We start from the raw sequence: 21,081 nt of genomic DNA on the forward strand, positions 1-21,081 counted from the left end.
GAGGGTCAGAGTAAAATACATGAGCTGCATCACTTACTTGCATTATGTTGGGCAAAAAAGTTTACTAGGTGAACTGAAGGTATGTTAACCCCCAACTTCCAAAGTCAAATATCTCTCTTACATACACACACATGTACCACATACTGTAACTTCGCTCCCTACATTTACACAATATATTTAACATTTGCTAAAAACATTTTTTTCTGGGGCAAAAAAAATAAATAAATAAAAATTAAAAAAAAATAATAATAAAAAAAAGCTATGAACTTTCCACCAATATGATATTATACCTTTTTGTTACACACAATATGAGCTATTTATACTACTTTAAAGACACTGCCGAGTTCACAGTATGCAGATGAGAGATGGGTGGGTCACTACTCTAGGTAGCTGCAATCCAAGAAGATAGATGCACAATGATGTACAGCAGTGGCAAAAAAAAAAAAACGGACCGACCCTTGTAGCTGATTTCAGAGCCTTGTTCACTCCAGAACACAATAGACTGGTAACTAAGACTTTCGTGGTTCGAATCCTGCCTGGAAAGGAACCTTTTTTTTTTGTTCCTTATCCAAATTTATTCCCAATACTTTCTGATTGCAACGATATTATACTACTTAATTAACTTATTATTCCCAGAACATGAATTTTACCATTTTATTTTCTAATGGCTTTCAATATGGGCTACGTCAGCAGTCGAGACTACAACAATTTCAATAGATTACTCGCTATCTTGTGAATGCGGGTGTGGCATGTGCAGTGGCTAATTTTGGGGACTTTGATTATTCTGTCGGTCCGGGTTTTCTTGCCACTACTGTACACTGACGTTCAAAATATCTGGCCCTACTAATCGATATTTTTTTTGGCGTAAGTATGGCTCATTTAGTATTACTTGTATGAATACATGGTGATGATAATAGTCAGTGTTGCCAATCATACATAAATATACCCGCATTATAGAATTCAATTTTTCATCCCACACTGCTGATTGTGAAGCAACACTGAATTTAGCGGGAAACTATGTCAATTACGAGAATAATTTATGCTCAATCTACATAGTAATTTTTCCTGACACGTTTTTAACTGCTCAAATAATGTTTTTTTTTATTGGGTTATTTTACGACGCTGTATCAACATCTAGGTTATTTAGCGTCTGAATGATATGAAGGTGATAATGCTGGTGAAATGAGTCCGGGGTCCAGCACCGAAAGTTACCCAGCATTTGCTCGTAATGGGTTGAGGGAAAACCCCGGAAAAAACCTCAACCAGGTAACTTTCCCCGACCGGGATTCGAACCCGGGCCACCTGGTTTCGCAGCCAGACGCGCTGACCGTTACTCCACAGGTGTGGACTCAAATAATGGTACCACTTATTGAGAATAGTGGAATTCTTCCAATTTTTGTCAATTTTTAATGTCTTTGGTTCTGACTTATTCCGTGATTGGAAAGTTTGCCTACATGGTCATATAATCATAGGCCGGATATCTTTGAACGCCAGTGTACATGTGATGCTATCAACACTGTACCTACTTTCTTCTCAGAAGAGACTCAACAATTATTTAATATCCTTAGTTTTCTCTTGAAGTCTGGACCAAAACAATGTGACTGGTTCAAAAACCGAGTCGATCAATTAACCCTAGATAGTATATACATATTAAACAAATTATTGAATTGGTCCTGACTACAAAGAGAAAAATTACAATCATTCAACACATATTTTTTCATCACAGTCCTCAAATTTTTTCAATGACAGTTTGCTTTGAAATGTCTGCAGAATGAATTCTCCCATACTTGGAACTGAGTGAAAACTTCGTTTCTGGGCAATGAAAGACTTCCAAAATCGTCATCAAATGCCTTGAAGTAAGTAAATATTTGATGGCTTTCACTCAGTTCTCTCTGGCTTTCTCCCAGAGTGAGAGTATTTTTACAGTGACTGCATTTATGTTTTTTGAGGAACCTTGAGCAAATGTACCCTGCAATGTAGTACACAGCATTATCGTCCTCGATACTTCCAGTATCACACTCCACATCCATTTCGACTATAGTATCAGGAGTACAATCACTGATACAGTTTACATCTGTAACAGATGACGACTCCTGAACAGCCTTGTCACTAACAGAAATACTATTCAATTTCGTCAACACATACTCAACATCTTTTTCGCAGTTATTTCTGTGTGATAACTTGGAAAGAGATGTAATGACTATGTGTCGAAGACCACTTTCAAGTTGTTGGACAGATGGATTTACATTGCACCCGTGCTGTAGTCTTATGGTAGCAAATGTATTCTCCAATGCATCCTGACTCAGAAATCGAGTCCTTAATTTAGGAATGTTGTACTCAGAACTAAGTTCATCGAACAAATTCAGCAAGCTCTGAATACTAATTCTCCAACCTTCAAGACAAGCTGGCTGACGCTTGCAACCCACGAATTCCAAGGACTGAATGTCATTCAAAGTTTTTTTCAAAAATTCTACGTGAACGGAGTCAGGAGTTATGGCAAATCTATATTTAAATTTATCTGTTTTCAGTTTCGTGCTGTTGAAAGTGTCAAACAGCTTGTCCATCATCTCAATGAAGTCGGCAGTATGCAGAGCACTGATAGGTAGCTTTCCCATTCCGACATATGCATGAATTGCAGTATGTACAGAATAGGAAAACACCTGTGTTGCCAGCTTAACGTTCATACGAGAAAACATTTTAGGGAAAACATGGTCCTTTGTCAGTTTAGGAACTAACTTAAGTTTTAACACATCATCATGCATATCATAGATAATTCTAATATGTGACCAAGATACAGGTTTTTCCATGTAATGCAAATCATATCGCAATAAGTTGTTCCTAATGGACTTCAAAAGGTGTGGTGGATCATACATGAAATGGATTTTATTCCCATTGACTTCAAAATACGGTCTTACTGCTGAAACCCCCAATTTAGATGCCAGACTTTGATTATTTGTACCTTGATCACATATTAAAACCTTAATGTGGAACCCGATTTTGTGAAGTTCACAAACACACAAATTGACAATGTTCAAGAGAGATGTAGCAGATAGAGGACCATCAGATATCCAATAACCTATTACCTGTTTCCATCCCTTCTTAATCCCTTTAACCATTGCCATCAAACAATGGTTACCTATTTTCATGGGATATCTTGCTATTCCATCGTCAGCAAAACCCTTAATCATATCAGATTTAGAGTCATAATGCAACTGCTGACGTATGATAATTTCATCAATGATCAGAGAACATACATTCTCTGATCTGTCAGACAGAGGCCCTGCAGCAAGTGACTTAAGAGTTGTCAAAACAGGCTGCATCAGACCTGGCTCAATGTCTCTTTTGTTCTGATAACTTTGAAGTGTCTTGATACTGAGCAATAGGAAAAGTTTTTTCATAAAATTATACCCTTTAAGACTGTGATAAAATAATGACAGAAAAATCTTTCATGACGTCACGACGTCACTCCATCTATATCCATGTTTATGAATTTTTCTCATCTGCACCTGTGCCTCGTATATCTTTTGAACAATTGTTGGCAGTTGAGATGATGTGGCCATTGGCTCCCTTCTCCTTCCAACTTGATCCGAAATTCTGTCTTCTTCGACTTGTTGCAATTTTTTCTACAGTCTCTTCACCTTTGCTTTCAGAGCTGCCATTTTTAGTTTGTTGCTCCTGGGTGAAGATGAGAAGTGAGGACTGGAGAAAAGTTTTCGTTTTGCAACACCAGGACCTAAAGATTACGAAATTAACTTCAGATTAATCTAATTGCTGGGAACTATTTTAAATAAAAAATGAAACGTGACAACACCTTTAGCCTTGTTAAGTTAATGTAGGCCTAACAAAAGGCATGCAAGCTATGGATAGGCTATATAACATACTACAAAATTGACAATACATCAAAATGTGATCAATATTTACCAAGTTTGGAAGGAGGTGTAGCTGAAGCTGAAGGAAACTGTTCCATCATGGATGTATTCATGTCAGTATCTAAGGAAATAAATGATAAATTAAATTGAAGCAAGAATTGAACAGACTTTGTGCTCCATTCATTTCAAACTGCTCTTAACTGTACAAATTATAACTCATATAAATGTTAAGTAATAGTAACAATCCAAAAGTTTAATGCTGCAACAAATTTGATTGTGTTAATCTGAATTGTTCGTTGTAATGTAATATAAAATATTTTTTTGCTAATAGGCTGGGCCATAGAGGACAACTGACACTAACAGAAAGGGATAATCAGCAGAGGTGTTGGGATATTAAAGAGAAGTCAGTAAGAGGGAATGATGGTGTACTTCGTGCCAGGGAGACTTGTCAGGATATCAGTTGCAATATCGATCGTCTGGTTCAAAAGTGCGACAACTCAAAAAAACAAGGTTTGAGATATCTTCAGTTGAAAGTTTCAAATAAATCCCCTAAAAAGGGACAGATTTGTGGTTCATAACCACGACAATTAGAAATGAGTCAGTATTCAGGACGAGTATATCACGATCTTCCAGTTCATTATTAATAGATTTCGAAATGTAGTAATAATGAATTAATAAAGCCCATAGTTATAATTACTTCTAAAGCAGTTTATTTCGTTTTTATTCTTTTTGGTTGTAAATATGACTTATCTCAATATTGAATCGGAAAGACCTCCGAAAGGGGCTTTCAGTAGTATAAATAACTAAAAAATGGCAATTTTTGAGTTGTCGCACTTTTGAACTGGACGATCGATATATAACAAGATAAACACCCTGCCCTGTAGTTAAGAGGATTTGTTATTATTCGCTACTGTAAAAGAATGAAGTATGAAAACTGCAGACATATGGCAGGGGGCAATTAACTTAAATGATTACTAGCATGTTACCAGGCTCACAAGACAGTATCGCTTACCTTCAGCTGTGGGAACCACATTGAATAGGAGCGATGGTTGCTGATAGCCCCTCAGCTGTTCACCAATCATACTGTTCCCTGTAATAATCACAAAAAAAAAACTAAACATAATTAATTATGTATTTTGAAACATGTAATGTAAGAACATCTGATGAGGAACTAAGGCATTCCTTGAAATCCATAAACTTGACTAAGTGGAATAATTACCTTGTTGGCATGCATCTTTATTCATCCCGGCATATGCCGTCGAAGCAGTAATCTTTGAAGCTGGAGTACTCATAGGAGCAGGAATTGTTTGAGGCCTAGCTGCCAAGCCTGCAGCCTGCTCAGTTGCAGCTTGTAAACCTATGAGACTACGCGTACCTGAAATTAAAGAAAAGAGTAATGAAATCGGAAATTTTAAACACGAATGACATAAAAACATTGCTAGTGTACTAATTACCTTCAGCAGCTGCAGAATCAATCTTCGCCCTCCTAGCATACGTCCGCAAAGTCTTGTGATGCCTGAAAATTGGGGTAGACCCCGTTGATAAGGTCGCTCGAGGCATAACTGGGCTAGATGGTGGGCTTCGGATTTTAGGGTTTGATGGCACCACTAATCCATTAGCATCAACAGTGGGCACTGCAGTTTGCTTAAGTATCACTTTTTGTGAAGAGCTATAATAGTCAGACTCAATGAAGTGGTCCATGCAGATTCTCAACCTGTGTGTGGCATCTGCGGCAACTCGATACCGGTCCTCTAGCCCACAAAATCGGAGCCACTTCCAACACCTAAAGCAATGGATTACAATTACTAATGAGATAAAGTAGAATAAATATTGAATAGAAATCATACAAAAATTGGGGAAAAAAATAATAACTTATCTGCTGCATTTGTGTTATTTTAAGAGATGTCTAATGCGCATCACTAGGTGGTGAGTGACCATAGGAAAACTGGTAGCAGCAACAGATATTGGGTACAAACTAAATTAAATATTAGGCCTAAGCTTATTATTATTATTATTATTATTATTATTATTATTATTATTATTATTATTATTATTATTATTACACATGATTGAGAATTTCTCCAGAATGGCTAACTACATCAAAGAAGGCATAATTTTATTTTCCATAACTGTGAGATGTTTATACTAAAAACCACGTGGTTTTAGTTTGCAGCCATGTGGCCTAATGCTACAATTCAGGTTTACGAGGTTTCATTTTCAGCCTTCTTGCTCTTTTTCGTCAATATTTCACATTTCGTTACAGTTTGACTGAATTTTGGAACCATCTAAATTTATACTCCTACTATAATCCTAAATAAATGAGCAGAAAGCAATGCACAGCTCGTCTAACCTACTTACCAAAAAGTACATTGTTTTCAAGTGTAAGGTTTAGGCTACACAGGACAGAATAATAATACTAAAGCTTACCTCATAGGTTCCTGAGGAAAATAGAAAAAATGCTTCCCTCCCACAGTATTAACAGTCTTGCATCCAGGCGCTGAGCATCTTCCTCGAATCTTTTGCATTTTCTGGCATCCATCTTGTCTTCATAACGCTGTTGGCTGGTCATCGGCCAACGTTCTGACTACTTCGTATCGGAAAGTGGAGATTTTTTTTTTTGAACAGATTGTTTCTTCTTAAGTACCAGGTCGGATTTGACCCTTTCCTTTTAAAAGAAGTGTAGGAAATCATATGGCAAGTTTCAGCTTAAATATTCCAAGGCAACGTAACTCTACCAATAGTAGAGGGAGCAAATTGATAATATCTTGTAAGAGGAATCGGTATATTTCTACTTATTAGTGGATTTGGATGGTTGTGGAGGGATGCTAGAAATTTTGTACGAAGAGTTTTGATGTAAGCTGAGAAATACAGTATGTCAAGATCGTCGTACAGTTGGCTATTTCGGATGAGGTAGTCCGCTCCAGTGATGGTTCGACAGATGGATCGTTGAAGACCGTCTAGTCGTTCAAGATGTCGCGCATTTGCTTGAGCCCATATTTCGCAACAATGTCATGTAGGATCGAATTAAAACTTTGTATAACATGGTTTTGACGTTTAAAGATGTATAGCTCTTGAAAAATGAGTAAAGGAGCATATATCGTTGGAAGGCCTTCTCACGAATATGTGAGACGTGATGTTTAAAAGTAAGTCTCTTATCAAGAAAAACTCCAAGATACTTGACGGTAGTTGTGAAAGGTATGTTTTCATTTCGAATAGTTAAGAGCTGTACTTGCTGCGGAAATCTTCTTGTGAAAACAACTGCATGCGACTTGGAGCCATTTATCTTAAGACGCCATTTTGTGGACCATTGTGTAATAATATTTAAGGCTTCCTGCATTTGTAGACAAGCAAAATGAATGTTTATATGTTTCGTATAAATAACAGTATCATCAGCGTATAGCGGAAGATTACATTTGGGATGAATTGGTATATCACGGACATATGCACAGTACAGGGTTGGACTTAAAACTGATCCTTGAGGAACTCCTGCAGATATGACGTGAGCGTTGGAGAGACAGCGTCCATTTTGAACACGAAAAGTTCTATCTGTAAGGTAACTGGCGATAAGTTGAATATAATTTATAGGAATGTTAAGATTGTGAAGTTTATATAATAAACCAGTGTGCCAGACAGTATCAAAAGCTTGCTGAATGTCGATAAATGTAGCTACTGTATGTTGTCCAAGTTGAAATCCTCCTTGGATGGATGTTGTTAATCTATGAAGTGCTTCTCTGGGACTATGGTGGGGTTTAAATCCAAACTGTTCATGGTGGATGACATCAGGTGCAGTTAAATATGGCTTTAGTCGTGCCAGAATGATACGTTCAAAAATTTTTCCAAGGAAGTTGGTTAGACTGATTGGTCTATAACTTTGGGGTAATGTTGGATCTTTTCCCGGTTTAACTATTGGTATAATATGTGCTGTTTTCCACGCTGTTGGAAAATAATTATGATGTAGACATGAGTTGAATATCTTCGTTAAATGTGTTATGGCTCATTTTGGTAATTTCTTCAGTATGGCTGGTGTGATTTTATCCGGACCAGGTGTCTTCTTCGGTGCTAGATTTCGAATTATGGTCTTGATTTCTTGTGGTCGTACGTGAGGTGCAGTTCTGGGTTCTGGACGATGTAATATGGACTGTACATGTTGTGATATTGTTGTTGAAAAGTCTTGCATTGAGGAGTGATGATGGGAGGAGAATCGGTTTTGAAAGGAGTTTGCAAGAGCTTCAAGCCTATCAATAGGCTCATAAATGAATGTACCACTTGAGTCTTTAATAGGTGTTGACTTTTTTGCGATAGTTTTTCCTAGCATTTGTTTTGTAAACGTCCAGAAGGTTTTTCCTGTAGGCTTTATGTTTTCCACTGTGTCGGCAAACTTATTGATTTTATAAATCTCGTATTTTCTTCGGATAGCACGTTGATACAGATAAAAAGCTCTTTTTGCTTGAGGATCCGCATAAAGCTGCCACCATTTTCGAGCTTGGTTTTTAGCTTTAAGAAGATATTTTAGTTAATTGCTACCGTAAACGTTATCTGATGTCTCAAAAGTTAATGTGGAGGACGTTTCATCGAATGTGTCTATTACAGTGTCAGAAAATATTTGTATAGCAGTTTCTATTTCAGAAGTTTTTAAAGTCGGTAGTTTACCCGGGATGATTTGGTGCAAGCGTTTCGTGAAAACATTCCAGTCTGTAACTTTCTCTGTAGAAGGTTGATTTGATATCATATGGAAAGGGGCCTTGAAAATCAAAAGTACTGGGATATGGTCGGAGTCAAGAGCGTTTAAGTAGATTTGTTGAACTGGAGAGTATTTAGTGTTACATAAACAAATATCAAGTACATCTGGATGATGAGTAGTTATCCAGGGATATCCTGTTGGTGCTTTTGGTCCTGTAATTGAGTATTGAAATTTATTTGAATGTAGTAACAAGGTTTCACCTTTTGAAGTATTCAGTCTAGAATTCCATGATTTGTGTTTTGCATTTAGGTCACCACAGAAAATGCAATGTTTGTGATGTGTGATAAGCAGGGTCAGATCATTTTCATTGAGTTGGGCGTATGGCGGATAATAAACATATGCTATTAATATTTCTGTTCCTTCAAGCTGGATGAAGATATCGGTGGCTTCAAGATTTTGAAAAGGCGGTAATATGGCTGTTCGATATGGCATGGAGTTTTTAATAATTATCGCAGTTCCTCCTCCAGGTCGGTTGTTTCTGTCTGTACGGATAACAGTATAGTTGCGTATACGAAATTTGATGTTGGGTTTTAGATGAGTTTCACTAATACATGCGAGGTCAATATCATAATTAAGGAGCAAGGCTTGTAGTTCGTAAGTCTGGTGAATTATTCCGTTTGCATTGAAATTTAAGATGTTTAAACCTCTGTGTTTGGAAAGCATTTAGAGGTCTTTTATGGATTGTTGTAATTGAAAAGATTAATGAAACCTTCAATGAATATTATTACCTTGGATATTGAGTCATTTGCATTTTGGATTTTATGAAAAGTTGTGCGGATAAGCTGAATTGTATGTTGAATGTTCAGTGAGCGTAGGATGTTAACAATATCTTTGAAGGAGTCTGATATTGATTCTGATGATGTTGATGTTGCACTTGGAGTATTAAATGTTGATTGGAAGGCTTTGGTGTTGCCGGGATTAGCAAGTAAAGGGAAGTCGCTCTGTTTCCATGTTGGTGGTGTAGAACGTTCTTCGGAAAGAATTCTCCTGTTCCTCATCTTCTCGTGAAGTTCCGCTTTCTTCTTCAGTTGAATGGGGCACTGACTCTAGCTGGCAATATGTGCGCCGTCACAATTTGCACATTTTGGAATATAGACAGGACCTTTCAGAGGACATTCGGCGAATAAGTGATTATTTCCACATTTAACACATCGAGTAGGTAAATTACATCGACGTGAAGTGTGTCCAAAACCCTGACACTTATGACATTGTGTTATATGTGGACGAAGTCTATATGACTCAATTTGTATGATATGATTGTTAATATCTTGCAATTGGTATATGGTTCGGGAGTGTTCATTATTTGGAAGTGTAAGTATCCAGATGGGGATGGGACGTCGTGTCGGTATGCCATCAGTGTCGTAGCAAGGAAGAGTAATTTGACGAATGTGTTCTATTTGAAAATCTAAGAGTTCAAGTTCTGTTTTGAGAGTAGCAGATTCTACAAACGCTGGAAGTCCTTTCAGTACTACTTGCAGTAATTTAGTTTCCCGAGGTTCGTGAGAATAAAACTGAAGGTTTTCAGTTTGCAAGATATTATATAACTTGTCATAATCAGCACGACAACTAGTTAAATATTTAATTCCTTCAGTAGAGTATGTGATTTTCAGTGGCTGGCTAAGTAGTGACTGAAATTTTTTATTGTTTGCAAAGAAATTTCCGGCTGGGATATTCTTCACAATTATTGGCAGCATTCGAGCTGATTTGGGTCTAGAAAAATCTGTGTTGGTGTTATCTTCTTGGTTCCCTACTTGAGGATTTTTTTTTTTGGTTTGGTGGTGATATGTCGGTATCCATTTAATGGACAAGAGGATCAAAAACATTTTGTAGTTTGATATCCGGATGAATTGATGTTTCATGAGATAAAGTTGCTTGTGTATCGGAAACTGTAGAATTTGGTTTGGCTTTGTCCGTATTTAGTTTCTATTTCTTAATGACATGATCTCTTACTTTACTTTTACTTGAAGTTGCGTTTTCCGCGGGATTAATTTGTTTTCTAGTTGAATTGGGTACGCGAGTAGGATCACATATAGTCATTGTAGATGTAGGGGTACTACTAGTTGTTACAGATGTTGTGGTTGAGGTCGTATGTGAAGTCACTATGTTGTAAATGCCAGGTTGGTTTTCGATTAGACACCAGTCTTCAGTATTTTGGGTCATTTTAACAGTCACTACGCTTGGCTCCGAGAGCCAAGCTAAGGTAATTACTACACAATCACTCGATTATGATCGCGCACGTAACACATAAATAATGAAGAAATAAAGATATATCTTAAACAAACACCACACAATGTCGTTAAACTGTTAAATAATAATATAATTCCACTAAGTATAAACTTGAAAACACTACGCAATTTCGTAAAACACAAGAAAAGTCGGAGCACTGTTCGATACGATGCTTCTCTGATCAGCACTCGATGCGAACTCCGGAAAGTGGAGAACGCTGGTTCTCACGTACTTCTATGATTTACCACCTACGACGTCGGGCGCTGATCACCTTATTTCAGAATACCGCATCTAGATCGTGCTGACCGCAGTTTCACATCCTATTATATATTTATCCATGACCTGGGTATCTGCTGATATTTTAGTACTAGTGTGTATCCTCCTGCCAGTAACATTAATTGATAATGAGATAGTCTTTTCAGCATATCGAAAGTTATTCTATCTGGCCGGGAGAAGAATGGTTAATATGTTTTTTGTAATATGAGTTTAATTTCTTACTGTTACGTGTTCAAGTAGAGGATGTTGTTGTAGTGTATTTGATTTAGATCCTTGTACTGTTTCCGTATTACCCCGCTCCTGTACACTGGGGGGTGCTACCAAATCCAAAAATTCAGATTGAAGATCCCCGTTATAATCCATTGGTCTATAAACCGAGATTTTCTTGTTTGTAAACCATTTAATTTTGTGTCATATTCCAGATGTACTGTGCCCTGGGTGAATTTGGGTGCAAAATTTTCTCCATCCTTGTCTTTTTTTTTTCTTTTTTATTAACCGCATTGTGTTGGCTATGTGATTTTTCAATGTGAAAACAACTGTCTTGTTTGGTTTTTAACGTATTGGGGTAAAAGTAGTCGAAGTTTCGCAATCGCCTGAGCATATTCTGGTGTCCATCATATGGGCCGACATTTATATTTGTTGGTCTTAATTTCTCTTGTTGTAGTGGGTATCTAAAATGTGAGTGAAAGCTATTTGAATTTTCTGGATGATGTCTGGATCCGATTCTTTATTAGGGTTGTGCGATATTTCTGTTGCAATTTATCTTCAAAGGCAGACCAATTGTGTATTTTAATGGGTGGAATTATTATGTGTTTACCTAGTGTCACCATATTCTTATTGATAGTGATTTGTATTGGTTTGTGATCACTGCCCATGGTATCGCTGAGAACCTGCCACGTAGCATCCGTGAAAAGATTTTCAGTTATGAACGTTAAATCCTGTGAAGAATGGCGTTGATTGCAATGTCCCAAACGAGTGTAATCGTCGGTGTTCAACAATAAAAGTTTCTTGTCGACTAATGTATGTAAAAACATATAACTGTGAGTGTGAGTTCTAATTTCTGCTGGCGTTACATTTAAATTAAAGTCTCCGCAAATCAATATTTTTTTCTTCTGGTGGAAATGTAAAATTATTGTTCCAAAAGGCGTTGGAAATATGTATTTGCATTGTATACCGCTAGTAGTATTAGTCCAATTAATTTCACTTGTATCGCCTGAAAATTTTCCGTGAAGTGATTAATTGTTGTAGTCTGGGTAACTTTAATCCTATGTTTTATCAGTATCAAAATCCCTTCTCCTACCGTAGGTCGATCCAGTTGGATCCTGTTATATTGAGGGAGTTTAAATGTTTGCTGTGGTTTGAGCCAGGATTCTACGATTATAATAAATCGAAACTTTTGTTGTTTAAAAAGTATTTAACATCCTGAAGTCTTGGATAAAATACTGCGTGTGTTCCATTGCAATATGGATAGTTTTGTCGGAGTGTCGGGTGACATGTTAGTCCGAAATTGCTTTTCTAAGATTCTGTAGCTGTGCTTCTATAGCCTTTTTCGTTTCGTCTGACATAGTTGGAAATGAATGCTGGATGTTAGATATAACTTGTTGAAATTGATTTCTTTCAATGAGAAAGTATTGTGGTATGCTATTATCTTTAACTTCTCGATTAGATTCTCGTGTTGGTGGGCTAGGAGATGTATCTTTATGTAAGTACACTGGTAGCGAAATTTGGTTGGGTTCTCTGCTGTGAATAGTCCCTACTGGTTTTTTTCGCATTAGCTTTCTTGCTAAGTGGTTGGTTTGTCTGTGCCTTTGCCGTCGGTTTTCGTGGAGAGTTCGGAATCATTCCTTTTTCTGTAATCTGCGGTTTTGTTTTAGTTCCTTGATTATATTGTATAGTTTGTTCAGACAGGGTTTTCTGCGCTTCGCACTCCCTTTCGTGGATTTCAGAGGTACTGCTGAGAAACGTTACGCACCATTATTCTGGCTTGCTAATGTTTTCACTTTCTCCGCATAGGAGATAGCCCCTTTCAAAATTTGAATACCTTCATATTTAGAGATATTAAGGTCATTAACATGCTTTAGGATACTTAATTCCCTTTTAAACACGATATACATTGGGGGTTATTTGCTGCATGTTGCATAGGAAAATCTGGGCATTTTAGTTCAGGTGTTGTGCAAGTATCTGTCGAATGAGATTGCGAGCATTTCAAACACGTTTTCGAGTTGCGACAAATTTTCGCGGAGTGTTCAAATTTAGCGCATTTTTTGCATTGCAACACCCGCTCCTCATATTTTTCAATTGGAAAATAGCTGTAGAATAATGTAATCGCTTGGGGTAATCTCTGTGCTCTGAATGTAATTAGACATGTTTGTGTTAGTATGAAGTTGACTTGTCCTTGTGCATCTACTACTCTTTTATGAAAGCTATGTACATGTTGGATTTCATATCTTTATTTTGTTTTTGATAACGTTTGAATTTCCTCTTCGGAAATTTCCACATCTACATGTCGAACTATTCCTTTTACGTGGATATGGTTGAATGGAATGACCGCCCTAAAATTATGTTGTTCCGCGAATTTTGAGTTTACTAACTTATTGGCTGCTATGTAATTTTCTAAATATATTTTTCAAATTTGTTTGGTCCTATCTTTTTTCACTTGTGTTATTGCGTCTTTGTCGTATTTTTCAAATAGGAGTTTTCCCAGTTTTAAGGGGTGTATTTTGTCCATGTTACCTTCTTCCCCGGTAGATTAACCATGAATGGACCCGAGTCTAAGCAGTTATAGTTAAATTGTTGTCTATTCATAAGGGTGCTTGCCTTATTAACCGATTCGTCCTTTGCTAAGTTGTTTTATCTTCTGTTGTGTTGTTGTTCGTCATTCTCTTTCATATGCTGCATTTCTGAGTCTGTCATGGAGTTATTTTGAGGTGGCTGTTGGATGGTGTTTGGTTTCACTGTAGGGAATTGTTTTGGTGATTCACTTCTATGTCCATCACTTGTTCTTGCTGAAATTGTGAGTGTCGTATACGCTCCTCGTTAGTGACTGACGTCACCGACATATTAGATTTAACAAAGTCAAGTTGATCACTATACATCCCGGAGATACTCACGGGGAGTCACTTCACCCGTAAACGGAAATAATCCAAGACGTAACTAGTCGTAACTCTCAACACCAGAAAAAAAAGTTCGATAAATTGCTTCGACTAAAAAAATATATAGAACGTTTAAACACACTACACCACTAGACCTGCACTTGACTTCGATGTTGATCGTAATCAATTCAGAGCCAGACTGTCAGCGATTGTTTAATGCTAAGATTTATTGAAAATCATCTGTCAAGTGAGGCTGATTACTTTGATCCGGATAATTGAAGTGGAATGCAGCTGTTTTAATAAAAATGAAACTGAATCAACAAAGCCTTCTTGACTAGTAACCTCCACAGAGTTCAATAAAAATTCTATAGTTGGCACAACTGATAACAAGAAAACAGCTAATCATAACACACTATTGCCATCTAGCGGAATACAATGGTGGTCAATTCCACTGTGACGGGTGTTACGTTCAGAAAGAGATTCTTCGAAATTTAACTGGAATACAGTAATTAATAAAATATTTATACTAGTCCTTTTGTTCTCCAATGAATCTCCACTTCTTGCTTGTCAAACACAATTAATTATTTTTTTCTAACCATCATTTCTCAGGTGATATAAATGAAATAAACAATGTGACGGGTGTAACATGAAAAAGACATGCATAAATTAATGATAGTGTAACTGATAACTCTGTGAATTTCACAGTTTGAATTAATTGTGTTACCTATTTTCAGTGAGAGGAAAGTTAAAGGAATCGAGTGATATAATGGATGTAATTAAAATATTAAGCCTTGCACTTACAATTTAATTAATTTTATGTGACGGGTGTTACTTAATAATGTGTCGGGTGTTCCTTGTCTGAAGAAATTTCACTTTTTTTTTTTTTTTGTTCAAATCATAGAACATTTACTCTGAACATACATCTTCTGTAGTCCACTACATAGACTAATATCAAAGGTAGACATGTGTTTTAAAAGTGTGCAATTTTTTTAAGTTAACTTTCACTTAGTACATTACAAATATGATGTTGATAGGTTCAAAATTGTACTTCTGACGCTTTAAAGTAAATTAATACAAACATTTAGCCTAATAGAAACAATAAAAAATACATCCATAGAATCAAAAGAGTGTGGCTAGAAAAACAGACCCGCTTTTGATATTAAACTGTTGTTCCTAACATAAATTTATAATTCTCACAATAGAATTTAATAATTTTTAAAACTGTAATTACAAAACAAAAAGCAACAACTTAAGCAGCATCTCACTCAGAGCTGTCTCAATTTTTACTTTTTGGACAGCTTTTCCTACTGACTGGAATTTCGTACATAGGTGAATCACTGAAAATACTAGTGTTTATTAATGCAGCTTTTCTTGCCCTGTAGTTTCGAACTTTCAATTTTGTTTTCTTTCTGTCAGCAGTAAGTTCTTTTCTTGAGAGCTTCTTTGTTCTCCTAAGCTTGTCCCTCTGTCTCTCTCCTTCTGCAAATAGTCTTGATATCCATGTTGTCTGGGTAAAGGGAGATAAGTCATAAAAATGAGCTTGGAAATAAATTAAAATTAAACTTGGAACTCTTACTGAAAATAATTTTCTGTACAAAACACATCAGCTGCAAGTATTCTTTTCATTTTCACACACTCACTTGTATAATTTAACTTGTGTGTTCATCTGGGGAACAAAATTCCATCTGCACAAAAAATTACTTATCCCCCATTACTCGAACACCACAGAATTTTATCTTTATTTAATTTTATTCGCCTACAGCATTCAGCTTGCTTCTCAGCTGGTGATTTCCCTATTCTGCAATTAAATATATACGGTGTCCAGCTATCTCAAAACGTTAAAAAATTTAGTTGCCTGCAGCTTCGTGTATCCTTAAAAATGCAGCAGCTCAATCTACATTTGTAATTTTTTAGGTTTTGCTAGTGGTTAATATCTTCAGTAATTCATTCCTTGTTAACTAAGCAAGAAATAATGTTACAGAATAGAAAAGTAATATGATTAACTAAAATAGAATATAAGTACATTTACCTTTGTAGCCTATAATTTTTAAGTAAATCAGAACTTTCGACCAAACATTCAGCTTAATGTAAATTTGGTGGGAAATCTTTCAGACAAGTAAGCTTCTGGAGGAAACAGGTATTGACGACTGTTGATAACTTAAAATTCAGTTTTACCAAAATTTGAAACCTATTTAATAATGTGTTGTAGGAACTACCTGCAATAAATCAAAATACAGAATTCCTGTGTTCTCCGAACTCTAATTTTGTAACACCCGTCACATTAAAACACTTGTTATTTTTAGTTAAAAAAAATTAAAAACATACTGTACTTTTGGCATCATATTTTGACTTGGCTATCAAAAACTGCTGCCTTCAGGACAAAAACTGAGAGCAAGAGAGTAACTTTAAGCATATTCTGTGACGGGTGTTACATAAAAATATTTATTTTTAAAATAGCAAATTTTTAAACTCGCTGAAATTCATAAAAGTGAATTGACACTGATTTTAAAGTCTTCTCTTCCTGTTAATAGAATTACAACAGAGAACGGCCTTGTTTATTAATTTTAAGTTATGGTTTGGCAACAAACTGCAAAAGTAAATTTGACAGAACAAAAGTACACACTAAAAATATTCACTTCGGATGTATGTAAAACAAAAATGAATTAAATAAATCGAACTTCTCTGCTAATTTCTAAAAATTTGAACATTCCTGAAGAAAATTATATAAAGAACATATACTGAATACGAAATTTAATTTTAACTTCAATGTCCAACCTATCGTGGAATTGACCTGGTAGAATAATACATTTGAAGACAGTTCAGTATTTTCGTAAGTCAATATTTTATTGTAGTGGAGTACTTCGTTACTTCTAATCTTTATATACTTTCTTTTAATTGTGTAATAGTCACTCGAGTTTTGATTTTCTCTAGATAAATCATAACTTCTAGTGAGATTACTGTTCAAAAAATATAATTAAGAAGAAGGCATTTCCGTGATAAACATAAATTGTTTTTATGTATAATGACAGAGAATTTGAGCAAAAATTTAGGTTATGTAAGGATTCGTGTGTTTTGTTACTTTCAAAAATTGAAACAAATATATACAGACAGAAAAATCGAAACCTTCCACTTTCTCCTACGAACGAAGTTCTAATAACGCTGAGATTTTATGCTGTTGGAATTTTTAAGGCAGTCTTGGATGATCTTGTTGGGGTCCACAAATCAACTATTTGTCGATAGATAGGAATGTTACATGTGAAATTGCTTTGTTATCGCAGGATTTCATAAAGTCCCCAACTTCAGACAGGGAACGATTTGAAATCCAGAGAGAATTTTCAGCCATGTCACTATTTCCTAGAGTAATTGGTTGTATAGACTGCTCACATCCCCATCCAATCACCTGGTTGAAATGATGCCGAACTTTATCGAAATAGAAAAGGTTTCTTTCCTGTGAATGTACAGGCAATATGTAGCCTACACCATCATTCAAATTCTGGAATGTTGTAGCCCGTTGACAGGATTCTACACATATTTTTAATGAGTAGAATACGAGCTCAATTTGTAAACAGAGAGATGGGAAATGTTAAAATAAGTATAACTTATTTCTGTTTTGTTAATGTTTTTTTTTTTTTTATTTCTCGTGTACCAGTAACCATTTGTACTAAATGAGTTGCTTTCACTATATTCCAATATATTTTACTTTCTTTTTTTTTCTATTGTGGTATTATTTTCATGTTGTTTAGTGTCGATTTTATTATGCTATTATTATTATTTTTTTGTAATATGTTAGTATTCTATTCTCTAACTTTTTGTTAAATTTTAACTGCTTGTATACTTTGTGACCTGGTAGAGTGTAAGAGAAGGCCCTATGCCTCAACTCTGCCAGTATAAATAAAGAATTATTATCATTATTATTATTATTATTATTATTATTATTATTATCATTATTATTATTATTAGCTTTTATTAATATCCAATGTGGTTTTCGTAAGCACATAAAGCGTATAATTTTGTGTTGAATATTTTTGTGTATTGTTGTATGTTTTTGTATTTCGTATTGTTCTTGACCATTCAGGGCTATAATATGTAATATCTCCATATCTGTTCCCATAGTATTGTAATAAATAATTATGATTAGTACTGATAATAATATATTCTGTGTTATTGAGTTTGTTATAATTGTTGCTGTCCTGGTATGACTATAATTCGTTCATTGCATTCTCTTTGAAATGACCAAGGTCTACCTGTTAGTGCTACTTTAAAAGTGAGGACAATTATTGCATTTAATTTTGCATTCTCGTCAGGTTATAGTTATTTATTTGCTTTTCTTCAATGTTTACGTATTTGTGTGTTATATGCTATAATAGGTTCAAACGCTCAATTTTCTGAATGTAGTCTTTTCTTTGTTTGTTATTCTGATAGATTAATGTAATGAATTTTCTTTTTTCTTTTTGCGTTTGCGTATCCCTAAATTATTGTTACTACGAAATACTGCATTCATAAATAAAAATACTGTCCATATAAAAAGTAAATTTCAAGTTGTGTTATTTATAATTGATGTTCTGTATTTCCTTCACAAGCTATGTATGTGAAATATGCACTTGTAAGTTAGGAAGCAAACTTATTATTGGATATAAATTGTGTCTTTACTGTACGTTTGTAAAGGAAAATAAGACAGCTGGAGTAGTGGTACTGATGTAGAGGTCAATAAGAAAGGGAGGATTAGGTTAACTGGACCAGTTAGGTTAAGTGGTCCATGCTTTTAAATTTTGGCGAGATTTGTTTTCTGTCCTATCCAATAGATGGCATAAGCAATACTACAGTACAGATAACCTAAGCCTTCAAAAACAATTGAAGTACATAAGGCTTTGTTTGTTTAGAGAGGCTTTGTTGTTCATGGAGGTTAGAAGTTTTTTTTTCTGCTTGTTTTTTCCTGGTTTCATTACTGCTGAAGAAGACTTACGGGAAAGTTAAACTCGCTGAAGAGGTAGAAGTGCCAAGAACTATTTTTAAACTGAAACATCGCAATAATATTCCTTATAACACAGTAGAAGACATATCGAAGAAATATATATATATATATATATATATATATATATACCTTTTGTGACTCATGTCATTGTTCAGTTGAACAACAGACTTCGGTCACATGAGAGATTGTTTCTTTACAGAAGATTCTTTCCATTAGATGTTTGAATTCTAATGCAGAAGAATAGTTCCGTCCTACCTGAGCCAGCTACTATAATTGCCGAATTTAATATGTAGAAGAGAAAGTGAATAAAGAAGAGCCCAGTTCAAGACCGCAAAATGATTTCAGTGCATTTCTTGCATGTACCTCGCATTTTTTCCCCAATATCAGACATCTGCTATTGATTCCTGTTACACTGCCAGTTTCAATTGCAATGCCAGAAAAAACTTTTTCCACCGTAAAGCTCCTAAAACGTTATTTAAGAAACAGCACTCATCAAAGCAGACTCACTGGACTTGCTCTTCTCTATGTGTACCGTATTGTTCCTGTAAATGCAGATGTTATGGTTGATCGTTTATTCAAGATTCCTAGACGATGTTAAAGGTAGATAACAGACATTATAAGCCTTGTACTCTGATTCCTTGTTGAAACAAGAAAGTAAACATTACTGGAGTCACAGAAATCTTAATATGTTGTGATTCATATAGACACACATAATATTTTTAATACTTATTCTGCATGTCAATATACAGTTCATCTCTTCATCCCCCCGAACAAAAATCCTGTATACGCTCCTGGGTAGCCCACTCTATAGACCGTTGGCATGCTCAGCCTAAGGTCCCGGGTTATATGTCCGGCCCCGGAACATTTTTCACTTGTAATTATTCATGTCTAGCATCTATCTAATAAGAATTGTCTAAGCTTATTTTGAAACAAGGTTAGTGTCCGACAGTCTCTGTTCTCGTGTGGGATCACTTGCTCTTGAGACTGGCAATCTATGTAAGCATGAAGCAAAACACTGGGAAGTAGAGGAATGTAGTATTTTGAATAATAGTGATAGACTGTGTAACTGACGGTGTTCCTTAAGGCGCAACCACAATAACATTTGGAACTACGGCGTGACATGATCTCACCAGTGAGTATTACAGACAAAACACACACAAGCATTATGGACACGTAGCATACGTTGTGTGAGAGAGCTTTCAGGTCCGTGAAGAGAACGTCACAGTAGTCGAAGTGAGGAATCACAAAAATGCATGCGTATTTTGAGGCTAGTTCGGAGGATGTCATTTAAGAGTCTGACTGGAGTATCAAAAATATTTTTTAGTGATTTGTGTGACCTTTACTATTCAATTTTAATTTATATCCAGCTGGACTCCTAAATTTTTTACGGTTTTAGATTTTAAAATGTCCCTATTCATAAATATATTGGAAATGGTTTCAATCTGTAGCGAACTTAACAAGCGCTGGTGCCCCACTTCGACAGCCTGTGTTTTGTCTGTGTTATATCAACAATATACCCCTACCAGAAATATCAACAACCAAATTTCTTGGTTTGTCTATTAATAATACATTAAATTGGAAAAATCATATTAAAGAAATAACCTCCAAACTTAGCTCAGCATGCTTCGCAATTAGGTCGTTACAACAATTTCTAAACAGCAGTATCTTAAAGGCGATATATTTTGCCTATTTTCATTCCACTATGTCCTAGGAAACAATGTTTTGGGGAAATTCTGCAGATAGTAAAAATATATTCTTATTACAAAAAAGAGTCATTAGAATAATAGTTGGAACAAAGGCTGGAGAATCGTGTAGATTATTTATTAAAAAATTAGAGATTCTGACCTTAGCAAATGAGTACATATACTCTTTAATAAATTTTCTCTTATGTAATAAAGGAAATTT

The 21,081-nt window shown here is 35.5% G+C and overlaps 1 protein-coding gene across 1 annotated transcript; it reads right to left on the reverse strand.

Annotated features, from left to right (window-relative positions):
* Positions 1-2,926: 2,926 nt before the first annotated feature.
* LOC138693387 (uncharacterized) lies at positions 2,927-5,429 on the reverse strand. The gene is made up of 5 exons (XM_069817309.1): positions 5,324-5,429; positions 5,089-5,244; positions 4,882-4,959; positions 3,922-3,990; positions 2,927-3,733 (listed from the first exon to the last, which is right to left on the reverse strand). The coding sequence occupies exons 1-5, from the start codon at positions 5,427-5,429 to the stop codon at positions 3,624-3,626; spliced, it is 519 nt and encodes a 172-aa protein (XP_069673410.1). The 3' UTR covers positions 2,927-3,623.
* Positions 5,430-21,081: the final 15,652 nt, after the last annotated feature.

This window comes from Periplaneta americana, chromosome 17 (genome assembly GCF_040183065.1).
Source record: "Periplaneta americana isolate PAMFEO1 chromosome 17, P.americana_PAMFEO1_priV1, whole genome shotgun sequence".
NCBI classification, from domain to species: domain Eukaryota; kingdom Metazoa; phylum Arthropoda; class Insecta; order Blattodea; family Blattidae; genus Periplaneta; species Periplaneta americana.

Excerpts from the sequence above, each read along its gene's own strand:
- LOC138693387 (XM_069817309.1), bottom strand. The coding sequence starts at position 5,429 with ATGCCTCGAGCGACCTTATCAACGGGGTCTACCCCAATTTTCAGGCAT. Across the intron at positions 3,991-4,881 it reads TGTGGTTCCCACAGCTGAAG|ATACTGACATGAATACATCC; the intron begins GTAAGCGATACT and ends TTATTTCCTTAG. Across the intron at positions 3,734-3,921 it reads TACACCTCCTTCCAAACTTG|GTCCTGGTGTTGCAAAACGA; the intron begins GTAAATATTGAT and ends CGTAATCTTTAG.